At 44.8% G+C, this 14,895-nt stretch overlaps 2 protein-coding genes across 2 annotated transcripts; one reads left to right on the top strand and one right to left on the bottom strand.

Moving 5' to 3' along the window:
• Nucleotides 1-7,133: 7,133 nt before the first annotated feature.
• On the bottom strand, nucleotides 7,134-8,576 carry LOC120701339 (signal recognition particle 54 kDa protein 2-like). The gene has a single exon (XM_039985438.1). It carries the CDS (start codon nucleotides 8,574-8,576, stop codon nucleotides 7,134-7,136), a length of 1,443 nt encoding a protein of 480 aa, XP_039841372.1.
• A 3,310-nt stretch (nucleotides 8,577-11,886) lies between these two features.
• Nucleotides 11,887-13,186, top strand: LOC120698480 (probable ribose-5-phosphate isomerase 2). The gene has a single exon (XM_039982108.1). It carries the CDS (start codon nucleotides 12,059-12,061, stop codon nucleotides 12,908-12,910), a length of 852 nt encoding a protein of 283 aa, XP_039838042.1. The 5' UTR covers nucleotides 11,887-12,058; the 3' UTR covers nucleotides 12,911-13,186.
• Nucleotides 13,187-14,895: the final 1,709 nt, after the last annotated feature.

Here is a 14,895-nt window from a genome sequence, read left to right as displayed (position 1 = left end):
ATTACGAACACATTTCTTGAGTACCCCCATGAACCTTTCGAATGGGAACATGTTGTGTAGAAATACTGGTCCGAGGATATCAATCTCTTTCACAAGGTGCACTAGAGGATGTGTCATGATGTTGAAGAAAGATGGTGGAAATATCAGCTCAAAGCCAACAAGACATTGCACCACATCGTTTTGCAGCTTTATCAAATTCTCCGGGTCAATTATCTTCTAAGAAACTGCGTTGAGGAAGGCACATAGCTTTACGATTGTTAACCAGACGTTATCAGGCAGAATCCCCCGCAGCACAACCGGAAGAAGTTCGGTCATAAGCACATGGCAGTCATGAGACTTGAGATTTGTAAATTTCTTCTCTGCAAAATTTAAGATTCTTTTTATATTGGATGAGTATCGAGATGGAACCTTTATACTGCTCAAGCAGTCAAACATGGTTTCTTTCTTTTCCTTACTAAGAGTATAGCTGGCAGGACTTAAGTATTGTCATCCATTATCTCGCTGTTGTGGATGTAGGGAATCTCGTTCTTCCATACGTTACAATTCTTGACGTGCTTCTACTGTATTTTTTGTCTTTCCGTACACTCCCAAGAATGTTATCAGGTTGACGCAAAAATTCTTCGTGAGGTGCATCACATCAATTGCATGACGAATATCTAAAACTTCCCAATATGGTAGCTCCCAAAATATATATTTCTTCTTCCACATGGGCGCCATTCCGTTTTCGTTCGGAACAGGTTGGCTACCAGATCCCTTTCCAAAAATAACTTCTAGATCTTTTACCATGTTGAAGACATCTTTACCACTACGGTGCATCGGTTTTGTTCGGTGGTCCGCTTGGCCTTTGAAATGCTTGCCCTTCTTTCGTACCGCATGCCTGATGGGAAGAAACCGACGATGACCCATGTATACAACCTTCTTACAGTGAGTCAACCATATATTATCGGTATCATCTAAACAGTGTGTGCATGATTTGTATCCCTTGTTTGAATGTCCTGACAAGTTACTAAGAGCAGGCCAGTGTAGCAGCACCGTCTAAATTAAACCGGCTTAAGTGCGCTAACTATCATTTTAAGTATTAATCAAGCCACCGCGCACTTAAAACGGTGTAATCCGGCAGCCTGCTGGGTTAAGGATCGAAAACACCGGAAGTCTCACCCGAAGGCGAGCACAGATGATTACATGCAAACAGAAGTTTCTCAAATTTAAATTACAAAATAGAGCTTAACAAAATGAGTTTATCTAAAATATCAGAATTCAAAAAGCAGCGGAATTTAAATAGAAGTTTGATTCAAAAAATCACGATACTACGAAGACGTGAGGATGTCACATCGAGCCCACCAATGTGAACCCTGGTTAGCTCCAACTAGCAGCAGCTACTTGAAAACAGGGTGACAAGAAACACTGAGTATACTAATACTCAGCAAGACTTACCCGACACGGGTATACTTAGCCCACTATCTAGACATGCAAAGCTTTTTGGCTCTGGAGTTTGTTTTGCTGAAAAGCTACTAATACTGGATCCTTACTTTCAATATTTTAGCTCAATTTAAATTTATCAAGTACCAACTAGATTTGCCTGACATCTAAAGCAAGCATGGTTGATCACATTAATCTTTATAGAGTACCACAAACATATCTCATAATACTTCTCTTCTCATTTTCACTTCTTTACTACGATGTGACACAGTGACCAACGCTCTCATATCCGCGAGTCACGGCAAATCGATCCGATTTAACCTTGCAAGGTGGACCTAACCAACGCGACACATGTAAGCCCCGTCGGGCCACACGCGTCAACTGTTTCCATCATTACCACGACATCTGAACCACGCCTACTAAAACCCAGGTGATGGGCCCCTCCCGGTGAACTCCCAGAGAACCCGAAGGCGGCATCCTATCCAACACCCGCCAACTCCCACGCCCAGCGTAGCAGGTCGGAATTCAAACTATCGTTGTAAAGCGGTACACAGCTTACCGGTTTCGACTACCTCCTACTTCTGGCATGTCGTTAGTACTGTTCAATCCTCGATCAACAATGCCAATAACGGTACGGTCCTCAATCGACACAGGCGGAGGCTAAATTCCATCCATTTTATATCCAGAACCCATTTCATCTCCGCCCGGTCTTCATTTCTTTTTCCTCATTGATTCACTCTCAAACCACATTGCCACAAGTAACAAGATATTAAATCTCGCGAGCGACAGGAATCACTCGACTTCTACCGAGATCCTACTTAGCAGAGCATTTCTATCGACATCAGCATACTAGTATTGACCCTCGGGTACCTAGGGAGAACATGCATACCAGATTTCCATACAACTCCTAGAACGTAAATGCACAATTACTTAATTAAACATTGAATACTTAAATTAGGGTTATGCTCCGGGGCTTGCCTGGGTTTGACACAAAGTCAGTTAGTTAGCTTGTAGTCTTGCACCGGCTTGATAGCATCTACGGCCCTAGCTTGCACTTTAGTTGGTCCTTCCATCTTCTGGGTTGGTTCATCAGTACACCATCTTCTGGATCGACTCCAACATCACCCTTCACCTCCACGCATCACACATCTAGCGTACCTAAATGAGATGCAACAATGTGGATGTCTGAATGCATGGACAATGCATCGAAAAGGGCAAGCAAGATAAGCACAAGGTCGCTATGGCATGGACATGAGCATCTAAAGAAGTGAAGGTTAATTAAACATCACACAAGTCTACCGTAGAGATAGTAAGTACAGCAAGCATGGAACACAACTAGCAGACGATATAAATAAAGTGTTTCGCTTCCAAAAAGCATTACATAAACTTATTTTGGAAAAACTAAGACACAGCGTAAAGCAGGAAAGGTTAGACTATAACTTCATTAACTAGCAAGCAAGTATGAGCAAGAGAACACACTAAGGTTTTCATTTAGCTTAACCAGCCAACATAAGCAAGATGGAAATAACTAGGGACTTCTATTCAACTAAAAAGCACATAGAACCAAGCGATATGAAAGCAACCCATATTCTGATTCTAAACGCAATCACCTGAAATGTAAACTCAACCAAGCAATATAAAGCAAACCACATATTATCTCAAATGAGTTAACACGCAACAAAGCATTTCTTAGTAACCGCATACAAGGAAAACTAACACTAGGAACCAAACAAAAAGTAAAAACATAACTTGCAATCATTAACTGGTAACCAAATTTTACCATCATGATAAGCTACTAATAAGAAGTGTAAAAACAATTAACCAACATTTATTGATAACATAAAACATTTATTTTATCCTCAACAACACAAACTGAACCAAAAATAAATTTACACACATGCACATAGCTTCTGGTTCTGAAATTTTTACAATGAACTAAACATGCAAAGAGTAAGCTATTTCATAAATTTCATAATTGTTTGACTTTTCAAATCGCAGATATTAAATAAACAATCTAAAACAAGCATTACTCATGATTAAATCAATACATCATAAAAACATTAAATAAACAGCAGGTTAAATATTTTTCCTAAGTTCTACATGCCAAAACAAAACTAACCCAACTGGTTTTACCTTTTTACCATTTTTCTACTATTTACTAAGCATTTTCAAAGCTTGCAACCACTTAAACTAACATTTAAAATAGAGAAAAAACTATTTAGAAATTGAAGATCAACCTGTAAGTAAAGTTGTATATCTTAGAACAAGGAATCCAACAAATTTTAGTTTGCATTTTTCTGATTTTTCTATGATTTACTACGAATTTCCAAAGTTTCAGCCAAAATTTTCAAAAAGGTCCAGCACGACACTATTCATCTGAGTCTTGGTGTGTACAGATAGGCCCCTGGAAAAGTTCTAATTCCCGCACAAGGTCCCTGGTCGCGATTTTTGGAATAGAGGAGGCTCAGGGAGCTCGATTCCGACGATGGGGTACTTCCCGGCGGCGAGGGAGAGGTGGGGGAGCATGAGAGACTCGAGAGCTACCTCCGAGTGGTCTCAGTTGATGCCAGGGTGGTCGGAGGAGGGCAGGCGACGGGAGCAGGCGGCCGGCGGCGGCGGTGAGCGACCACAGCGAGGTTCCGGCAGCCGATTCGGGACGGGCTCGGGCCGAGGAGCACCGGTGGGGCGTGAGGAAGCTTGTGGGTGGGTCGGTTCGGGCCGAGGGAGGCCGGAGGAGGGAGCTCCACGGCGAGCAGGGGGCAGCGGCGCTGATGGCGCGCGACGGCGCCTCTGGCGCGCGAGCAGAGGCTCGGGCCGGCTCTAGGAGGAGTGGAGCAGGTGCGGGGCGAAGCGAGGCGGCCTAGGGCGCGAGGAATCGTATCGGGGCGGCGAGGGAAGGCCGGCGCGACGGCGGCGGTGGCACTCTGCTCGGCTCAAACCGGAGGAGGAAGAGAAAGGAAGGAAGAAGAAGAGAAAGCGCCCAAGGAGGAGGGGATATGGTCGTGCGCGAGGGATAAGGCCAAGCGCGGTGTGGAGGGCGAGGATCGCCGGGCGGCGACGCTTGGAGGTCGCCGGCGACGACGCGTGGGCGTGCGGCATGAGCGCCGGGAGCAGTGAACAGAGAGAAAATGATTCAACGAAACTTAGCTCGATTTTGACCATCCAAAACTCAAATTTTCATATAAAAACTTGAAAAATTCCAAGAATGAAAGTTGTTCAAAATTTGATTTCCTCCAACTTTTGTTTTAGGCAAAACTTCATTTGAAAATCAAATCATGGTTTAAAATTTGAAATGTTAAAACCAAAGCATTAATGTCCTATTCAAAGCAAAATTAAAAGTTTTCTTCCAATTTTGTGCTGAAACTTAAAAAAAACCATAAACACGAAAGTTTTTCACCACTCCAAACTCTACAAGTTTGTTTTTAGGCAAAAGTTTATTTGAGCAAGAATTTAAAAATTATTTTTAAAACATGTTTCATTGGATTTGAAAAAAATAGTCATCATTTCATGTGTTAACAAGCTAGCAAAAATGTAATTAAAAATAATTTTATGCATGCACGATTAGTGTTAATGACGATACCAAACACATGATTAACCTTAACTACAGGTGATTAACACCTGAGGTGTTACAACCCTACCCCCTTAAAAGAATCTCGTCCCGAGATTCAGAATGGAAGACTCTTAAGGGAAGAGGAGCAGACCAACCATCAAAGCCAGCAGGACAAAGTCACACTAGAGAAGAATGATGTTGACGATATGACCCTTTGCAGATAAAGAGTGAGAACTTAGAGAAAGTTTAAGAAGCAAGGTATAAGAAGCACGATATCTCCCACGATTTTATTCGATCGGTAACTTGTCCGACTTCAAGTGTTGTATGCCCTCTCGTTCCAACAGCAATGGCATAGGTAGCTTGATCATCCCGGCATCTTCAACAAGATCGCTTGTCTACCACCTCTTAATGACGACGGCGCATTCAAGAAGACATCCGAATTCGATTCTTGCACGGCACTTCAACTAGATTGTACAAGCACGCCATGCACGATTTTCAGGTCCAGAAAGAAAAGGTAAAAGGATAATCAATGACGATGAGGCAAAGTGGTCAAGTTCTCGCAGAGCCGAGATAAGAACATCCTTCAGTGTTGAATGTTTGCAGATATCGATGAGAGTTATTTTAAGATTTATGGATAGCAGAGGAAGATAGTTATGACGATTGGCTTAAGAGGAATTTTTGGAACATCCTTGCTCAGGATTTTGCTAGTCACGAATCATGATTTTTATGCCAATGAAATGTCACTATGCTTAGGGATAGTGACAGAATGTTCAAACTCATGATGCACATGCTTAATAACCATGATAATGATGCACTCTTAAGATGTATGATTGCAATATTGGTGCAATACAATGATGGAATGTTCCATGCGAATGAAATGATGCACATAACATGGTGCATTTGTCATGATGCCAACTCAATGATGCATACACCATGATGCAAGGACTCTGCGTCAAATGCTGTCTTCTTATCAATCGGAAGTGCTGGTGATGCGACCAGCCGATTCGCGACGTCCTTATAGCGCATCGTGTATCCCCGAAAGGTAGTGCCATCACCGTTGGATGGAGATTAACGACGTATACTTGTTTCGAAATAAAGATTTTTTTAGCTTCTAGATGGTTTCAATGTGAGCCTGAATAAATACATCACTAGAGTGTCAAAATAATCCATTCATAATACAAAAAATTCTAATATACTCATTTCATTAATTCATTCATGAATACAAAAATCAACTATCCACAATATGGTCATATATACAAGTACATCACAAGAAGTGTCTACACTCATTCTAAAAATTTCTACTATCCACATACTCATCTAAATCTAAAAGAAAATCACACCTACATATGCAGGGGCGGAGAGAGGGGGGCGGACAGGGGCCTGGCCCCCATGAGCCCCAAATTTCCATTACAAATTTAAATTTTGATTAAATTTTTATAGAAATTTGTATGGTAGGCCCCCCCTAACAATGAAAAAAACAACATCCTGGCTCCGCCCCTGTACATATGCAATCTAAATGTCCAAGAAATGAGCTAGCTACATATTTTCTCTATTTCTAAAGCATGAAATGAGCTATACAAGCCAAAGAAGAAGAGAAAAACAAGCCCCAAACCTTTAGCGCCGATGGATGGACGGGGAATCAAAGATCTTCACAAATATGGTGAAGAAATGAGTAAGAACTCCTCTATCCCGAGCCAAGAATAGCAAAAACAAGTGAGCTGAATGGCTCGGGCGGGGGGAGAGGGAAGGGGATAAGGGGGCCAAGGAGTTTTGTCCCGGTTGGAGACACCAACCGGAACAAAAGGGGGGCCTTTTATCCCGGTTGGTGGCTCCAACCGGGACAAAAGGGTGCGTGGGCCTTTTGTCCCGGTTTGGGCCACCAACCGGGATAAAAGGCCACCCTTTTATCCCGGTTGGTACCTCCAACCGGGACAAAAGGCCCCTGTCCCCCGCTGGTCCGACTAGCCGTTGGACCCGGGACAAAAACCACCTATTGTCCCGGGCCCAAAGGCTGCCAGGACAAATGGTCAGGAACAAAGGCCTGTTCTGTAGTAGTGCAGGTTTACACATCCAACAAAACGCTACAATAAAAGCTTAGATTCTTAATGGTTATCAAGAGTACACAGTCTATCTATATATATATTTCTAAGAGTTACAGGTTTAATCAGCTCATCTTTTTTTTAGAACCTATTTGTTTCATCATATTCTGTAGGCCATTTAGTTCACCCAGCTGATTCAGCATATTTGGAGGGAGCGCATTGACTAACTGCTTTAGTGAGTCACGGTTGTTAGTACTTGGTCTCTTGATATTCTGGAACGGCAATTTGCTCCACATTTTGGCAATTCGCTTGTGCTCCTCCAGCACGTCCACCACTTCATTGACGGGTCTGCCAGATCCCCGAGCGATACGTTTCATCCGCGACTCATTCATCAACTTTGGGTACGTGTTGTCAAGCTCTTTTTCAGTCATGGAGTCCATGATCGTCATGTACCGCTTAATCTTTGCTTGACCTTCCTTTTCCTTTCCTTTTTCAATAAACTGGGCAGGAAGACCAGGTATCATAGAAAAGAGCTGCCCTAGAGAACCCATATTCTGGAGATTCTGGAACATCTCATAAAGAAGTCTGAGAGTGAAAGCTCCTTCAGTCAGCTTCGGCAAGAGTTCATCAGCTGGCATAACATTTTGAATCTTGTCCATCAAGCCAGACAAGTCTCCCATGCCTAACAGGCGACTAACAAATGGTTTCACATCGAAGGCTTCAAAATCTGGAATATGCTCTCCAGTTCCAATAAATATGATTGGGCTTCTTGTAGCTGCAACCGCGCTAAGTGCACCCCCGCCTTTTGCATGCCCATCCATTTTTGTAACAATAACCGCACCAACTGAAGCACTCTGTTTAAATGCTTGTGCCTGATCAAATGCAGCCTGACCAATACTACCATCCATCACAAATATCACTAGGTCTGGTTTCGTAGCCTCTGAAATTTGGCGCATTTCTTCAAAGAGAGCAGCTTCCTGTTTGTGACGTCCACTTGTATCTACAATAATGAGATCACACTTTTCGTTCCTGAATCTATCCACACCCTCGACAGCGATTTTCACCGGATCTGATACGATGTAGCTTCCGTGGAAGGGTATCTTGGCTTTTGATGCATTCTGTTTCAGCTGATCAAAAGCACCGGCTCGGAATGTATCGGCACAAACAAGTGCCGGACTAAATCCTTTCCGCCGATAATAATCTGCATACTTTGTGCAAGTAGTGGTTTTTCCGGAACCCTGCAAGCCGACGAACATGACCACGCTGGGCTTCCCTTTGCCGGGGGTGAAGGCCGGCTTCCCTGGATCCAGCATTCTGCACAGCTCACCGACGACGGCCTTCTGTATGACGCGGCGCTTGTCGGTGCCCGCGGCGAGCGCGTCGAGGCTGACGATGCTCTTGATGTTGGCCTTGACGTCGCGCACCGTCTCGAAGCGGACGTCAGCCTGCAGGAGCGCGCGCGAGATCTCGTTGAGGCAGTCCGCGAGCACTTTGTCGTCGACGACGGTCGCGTCCTTCATTCGAGCGAGCGCGCGGGCGATGCTCCCGCCCAGCTGCGCGAGCACCATCTCGGCCGGCGAACTCGGGGGAGACGATGCGATGGGGCGGGAGGCGCGGAGGGAGGCGGGGGCGCTTGGGGTGGGTGTTCGGGTCTCTCGGTTGCGGCGGCTCCGGTGCTGTCGCGACAGGCCCGGCGGGCGAGTAGCGTGCGAGGGGAGGGGTGCCTGGCGGCTGGCGGGAGTCGCAGGAGCAGCCGCTGGATCGAGAGATCGGCGGGTCGGATGGCGCGGATTTGCTGTTGCGACTTGGGCCGTGTTTGGTTACAGGTCTTGTCAAATTTACATAAAAAGACAAACGCCCGCATGGAGTACTAAATGAAGTCTATTTGCAAAATCTTTTCAGGAATGGGTGTAACTTTTCGAGACGAATCTAGTGGCGGTAATTAATTGTTGATTTACTATATTGATGCTACAGTAACCATCCTCTAATCGCGCGGTCAAAGGCCTCATTAGATTCGTCTCGCGATTTACACGGGGGGTTGTGGAGGTGGTTTTATAATTAGACTTCATTTGGTACTCTAAATTAGCGGTTAAAGCGTGCTACAGTATTTCCATGCAAAAAACCAAACACGGCCTTGAGTTGAGAGAAGGGAGGTGCGGGTACGCGGATATATGGAGGCCGAGGGGCTACTCCTGCGATGACCAGGAAGTACGACTCGGTTTCCGTCGAACGCACGTTTAGGCTAGCTCAGTTTCCGTGCCGGTCTCAGCCGCCGAGTCCGTGCCCCGCCAACGTCGCTCGTTCCGAGGTCTGCTAGCGCGCGACGGACAACGGGCCCACCTGCCGCACGTCGCCACCCACCCACCCCGCAGGCCCGCACCACAAATAACAGCACGGTTCCAGGAGGCAGAAGCTGAAGGCCCCGCTCCAACAACTTCCAACGGGCAACGACCCAACAGGCCAACACTACAGAAACTCCAAAATCATTCTCTGTCGGGCTCACACACCCCCCGCTAGCTTGCCCCGTTCGCCTCGGGCCCAGCCCATGCGAGGAGCATGCCGTGCTCGATTGCGCCGGTGATCCGGACTCCGGAGTTGGTCGTCACTGTCTCGCTGATGTCGCGCAGGTCGCCGTCCTCAGAAAGAACGCCTCCAGTCTCCACACGATGCAGCAGGCTCCCCGGAGAAAATTATGGCAGCGTGGTTTGGACCGTCCCCCGTTCCCTAATCAACACCAACGGGGGTGCTCAAGCTCAGGTCAAATGAAAGCATGAACCACGTTGCTATGCGGGCGTCCCGGCAGCATGGATCGTACGTCCTGTCAGGCCTTCGTGCGTGGCCCCTGTCGAAACGCCATGAATCATGCGCGCGCACTGCTTTTCTCGGGGCCCGCTTGGTTGCAGGCCTGCCATGGCACGGCTACCGGCTACGGCGCCGCCGGCAAACTTCATCAGCACCACACACACTTGTGCAAAAAATGAAGTAGCAGCTTGAGCAAAAATTGTGGCACGCCGCATATGTATCAAGCTCTTGTCTACTGTTTTCATGTATTCCTTGTAATTGTAAATAAAAATACGCAACTCAGTGAACCATCTAGTAAGTTTAGGAATCCAAATTTGCAAACTATAAATAGACCCTGTTTGTTTGAAATTTTGGGCAGCTTTTCAACTTGAAAACTGAAAAGCTAGAAGCTTAAACTTCTCGAGTAACTTCTGAAAAGCTAAAAACTTAAAAAAGCTAAGTTTATATATAAAGTTGAAAAACTTAATTTTCTTAGCCTTTTATAGCCTTTTTTAGTCCAGAAAGTCAAACGCATCATCTAAAAGCTATTATTGACTTTTCATAAGAAAAAGCCTGCAAACAACTTTTTAGAAAAGCTTCAAAAGCTGCAGCTCCAACAGACATGCCGTTAGTTGTCCTGACTTCTTAGGCATATGGCTCACCTATGACATTACCTAAGATCAGTGATCATTTTCCCTTAAAAAATACAGGGTGACTAATTGTAGTAGCCTTGTTTGGATCCCTTCAGTTCATGGACTAGAACTGAACTTGTTTGGATGAAGGGACTGAAGATCATTAAACCAGCTGTACAAAGACTAACATTAGCATTTGCATTTGAACTCCTATTTAATAGGGTTGGGGAGGGGCAGAAGATGGAAAAGTTACCCTTTAGTTCCCTTTAGCCACCCCTTGGGACTATAATGGACTATAGCATTTTGTTTAGTTCCTCTTTTAGGCCCTGTATTTGGCTCCCTAGAGATTAAAAATGACTAAAATGGGGTGACTAAACTTTCGTTGGGTAGATCCAAACAAGGTTTACTCCCTCCGTCCCACAAAGATTGTTCATTTAGAAAATTTTAGACATACTAGTAGTAGTGAAAAATAACTTTGTTATCCATAATTAATTATGGTAGTTGTAATTAAAAATCACGCGTTTATTTGGTTTCCTAAATCTACTTAAGCATTTGATTGGCTCCATCGTCTTTCTCCATGTAATTATCTTTTGGCATTTGATATTGTTGTAATTAGTTGGACTTTACTACAATATAAACCAATAGTCTTTTGGGATAAACTTTGAAGGCTAAACGAACAGTCTTTTGCAGAACGAAAGGAGTAGTTCTCAACCAAGCCTGATCTATGACACACTCGGAAATTTTCAAAAGCTACTGATTTGTAAATTGAGCTACCCTCCGTCAAAAATAAATACAATTCTAAAATCGGATACGCAAACCAATACATGGTATGAAATTATAAAAATATTTTGTCTTTTGTGAGAAGAATCCAAACATTGTTTGTCTTTTTTATAAGAAAACTTTGAAAATTCTTGTCTTTTAGGTCAGTCTCAATAGAAGTTTCATGAAAGATTTCATGATATTAAATATCATTAATTTTGCTGGTATGATAAAGAGAGGGAAGAATAGAATTTCATGGGATGCGAGGAGAATTTCATCACCATAAAATCTATCTGGCACAGTTATTTAGTTCTCGGTCTATGCAGTTAGGTCAAAACAATACTCCCTCCGTCCCAAAATGAGTGTTCATCTCGCATTTCGAGAAGTCAACATATTTTAAGTTTGACTGTATATATAAAAAATAATATTAGCATTTGTGTCTCTAAACAAATTTGTCATGAAAATACATGATGTGATTAATCTAATGATATTTGTTTAGTATCATAATCGTTAATATTTTTTATTATATATTTAATACATGAAGTGCGAGATGTGCACTTATTTTGGAACGGAGGGAGTAGTAATTTTTTGAGATAAATTTCAAACGCAATTATTTTGGAGTACAGTACTCACCAATAGGAGAGCCGTATCATTGGTACACACATTCCAAAGCCTTCAAATGGCCGACGCGTCCACTAGCGACCAGCTGACCGCCTCTGATTCCCTCCCCCTCTTTCCCGCCTCCCATTCACCCTTTCCGACCTAAATAAATATCCCATCCTCCGCCTCCTCGGAAACCCTCCGCCGCGCCGCCGCCTCCCGTTCCCAATCCAACCCCCCACGCCACCGAAAACCCTCCTACATCCGCCGCCGTCGCCATGGGCAGCGCCGCCACCTCGCCGCCGCCGTCCATGAAGCTGGCGCAGGAGGACTTGAAGCGTGTGGCGGCGCACATGGGCGACGCCGCCGCCGCCTCGCCACCGCCCGTGAAGCTGACGCAGGAGGACTTGAAGCGCGTGGCGGCGCACCGCGCGGTGGAGTTCGTGGAGCCCGGCATGGCGCTGGGACTCGGCACGGGTTCCACGGCGGCGCACGCGCTGGACCGCCTGGGCGACCTCATCCGCGCGGGCGCGCTCCCGGGCGTGGCGGGCGTGCCCACCTCCCTCAAGACGGAGCTCCACGCGACCCGCGTCGGGATCCCTCTTCTCCCGCTCGGGGGCGACCGCGGGCCCGCCAGGATCCACCTCTCCATCGACGGCGCCGACGAGGTGGACCCGGACCTCAACCTAGTCAAGGGCCGCGGCGGCTCGTTGCTCCGGGAGAAGATGATCGAGGGGGCTGGAGAGAAATTCGTTGTCATCGTCGACGAGTCCAAGCTGGTGCCCCGCCTCGGGTGTTCGGGCGCGGTGCCCGTCGAGGTCATCCCCTTCGGCGCTGCCCACACGCTGGGCCTCATCCGCAAGGTGTTCGATGGATTGCCTGGCTTCCACGCCAGGCTCAGGATGGTCAAGAAAGATGCCGATGAGGACACACCGTTCATGACTGACAACGGAAACTACATCGTGGAGATGTTTTTCGAGGATGGCATCCGCGGCGACCTCCAAAACATCAGCGATCAACTCCTCCGGATCACCGGCGTTGTTGAGCACGGCATGTTCCTCAGCATGGCCACCACTGTCATCGTCGCCAACAAGGATGGCACCATCACTGTGATGGACAAAAAGAATTAACTCGGTGATGCGGCATGATGCTATTAATAAGCTGCCAAGATCCCATCATTCTAGTTCTAACGAAGGAAAAGAACAAGAAAAAGAAGAGCATAGCAGCTCTCAGCATGCTCTCAAGTTTTGTTGCTCTCCTGTTGTCGTACTAGTACTGTTGTTACCTTGTTTGCGCCAGTTTCACGGGTAATAACATGATAGAATTACCCGGATGAATGTGACGAAACCAATAAGTTTTGGATGTCTCTGAGATATTATCTAGTCAAATTTCTTCATTGCTTTCCATCGATGTGCTTTTTGATCTTATTATGTTCTGCAAATATCAGCTGTCCCTTTCTGTACCTGAAGATGCGGAGAACATGGAACAAGGCTCCAATGTTCTTACGGCGTTAAGGCGAGTTGTGGCGAGTCACCGCCGCCTAGCCGCCTAGGCGGGCCAAAACAGGGGAGCGCCTTGTCACCTAGGCGACGCCTAGGCGACGCCATAAGAACATGTTCATCTGTCCACCCATTTGTCCACCCATTTGTTGAGCATATCTGTATACAGAGGACATGGATTGGCCAGTCTTGGCCTGGTGCTGCAAACCTACAATATAGGATAATCACGCATTTGCTTGTATGATGAATGTATAATTGTGATAGTTTTGGATATTGATCTTGCAAAGATCTTGTTGTCACTCGCCACTTGTTCTTTGATCAACAGATGCTGCCTATCCTTCTTCTCAAGCATGTATATTTACCTTGATTTGTGTCATGCATTGGATTCTGTAAGGTATTCTGCCTGATTCTTTCATCTGTTGTACCTTCCTTTAATTTTTGGTATACTTTGATAGACTTGCATTACTAACTTCGGTAATGTTCTTGCTATTTCAGCTAATTTGATTGTCAGAATTGCTGACTTTAGAATCTCACATTGATATAACGTTAACTATCAACTGTTCTTACTCTTTCATATCTTTGTAAACTAGATGTGATTCGCTAATAGATTTCTATAGAAAAATGCATTTGAATTTCTGTTTCAAATCTGTGAGTTTATACATGGTACTATAATGAGTTGGTACATTGGTCAAGATGGCTATCCAATGTTTCGAGCAGATCATGAAGTGATGCACTCAAAGGATCTCCAGGAGCTGGAAGGTGTCCTCTCTTCATATAAATTTAAATTAAATTATGCCAGGTACCTGCATTTCCAATTCCTTATTGTTTGTGACCTATCCTTTTTAATTATGCTTGTTAGCTCACCATGTTCTTTTACTTAGATTTATTACTTTTATGGGGATAAAATATTGCTCAATGCATAAAAATTGCATATACCTTAAACTTTCAATTTCAACCCGCAATCTCCTACATATTGTAAGTGTTTTGCAAAGGAGAATGGGCACCTTAGGGTCTGTTTGTATTCTTCCTTCGGTTCCTATTTCAGTTTGTGTTTGTTGGACAGTAAGATATTATTGTATTGGGTTGCTATAGCTGATCCATGCCCCCCCCCCCCCCCCCCCCCACACACACACACAAAAGCGATAGGTGTTGCATGATTTCTTGTGAGCTTCAATGTTGCTATTTGGAAATTAAAAAAAACAGTTACTCCAACTAAAATATTTAACCCTATTTGCAATTGCAGTATTCATAATTTCATATGAATTGCTTCTCCAGAAACCACGAGGTCTTGTGGTGCTTGGATTAATCAATGAGCAAACTTCTGAAGTATGATTCCCAGATCTGTTCCGTTTCAAAAAAAAAAAAAAGATTCCTAGATCTGTTGAAACTAGAATTACCAATGTATATTTCGTGATAGCCGTTGCATGGTTTCCGTGGTATCTCAAGTGAAACAAGAGCTAACTCTTCCAGCACATATGTTTCTAATTCCTCTGCGGTTATCAGTGGGATATCACCCTTCCAAATTTTCATGTATTATCTGTTATCATGTATACCGATCTTTTCGAAGTCCCAACGGAACACTCAATTTTGGGACTTTGTTCAAGAATGATTCCTGT

The sequence above is a fragment of the Panicum virgatum genome, chromosome 3K (assembly GCF_016808335.1).
Source record: "Panicum virgatum strain AP13 chromosome 3K, P.virgatum_v5, whole genome shotgun sequence".
Taxonomy (NCBI): Eukaryota; Viridiplantae; Streptophyta; class Magnoliopsida; order Poales; family Poaceae; genus Panicum; species Panicum virgatum.
Note: the sequence above shows the minus strand (reverse complement) of the source record. Positions and strands in the feature narration are given on the sequence as shown.

Excerpts from the sequence above, each read along its gene's own strand:
- LOC120701339 (XM_039985438.1), bottom strand. The coding sequence starts at position 8,576 with ATGGTGCTCGCGCAGCTGGGCGGGAGCATCGCCCGCGCGCTCGCTCGA.
- LOC120698480 (XM_039982108.1), top strand. The coding sequence starts at position 12,059 with ATGGGCAGCGCCGCCACCTCGCCGCCGCCGTCCATGAAGCTGGCGCAG.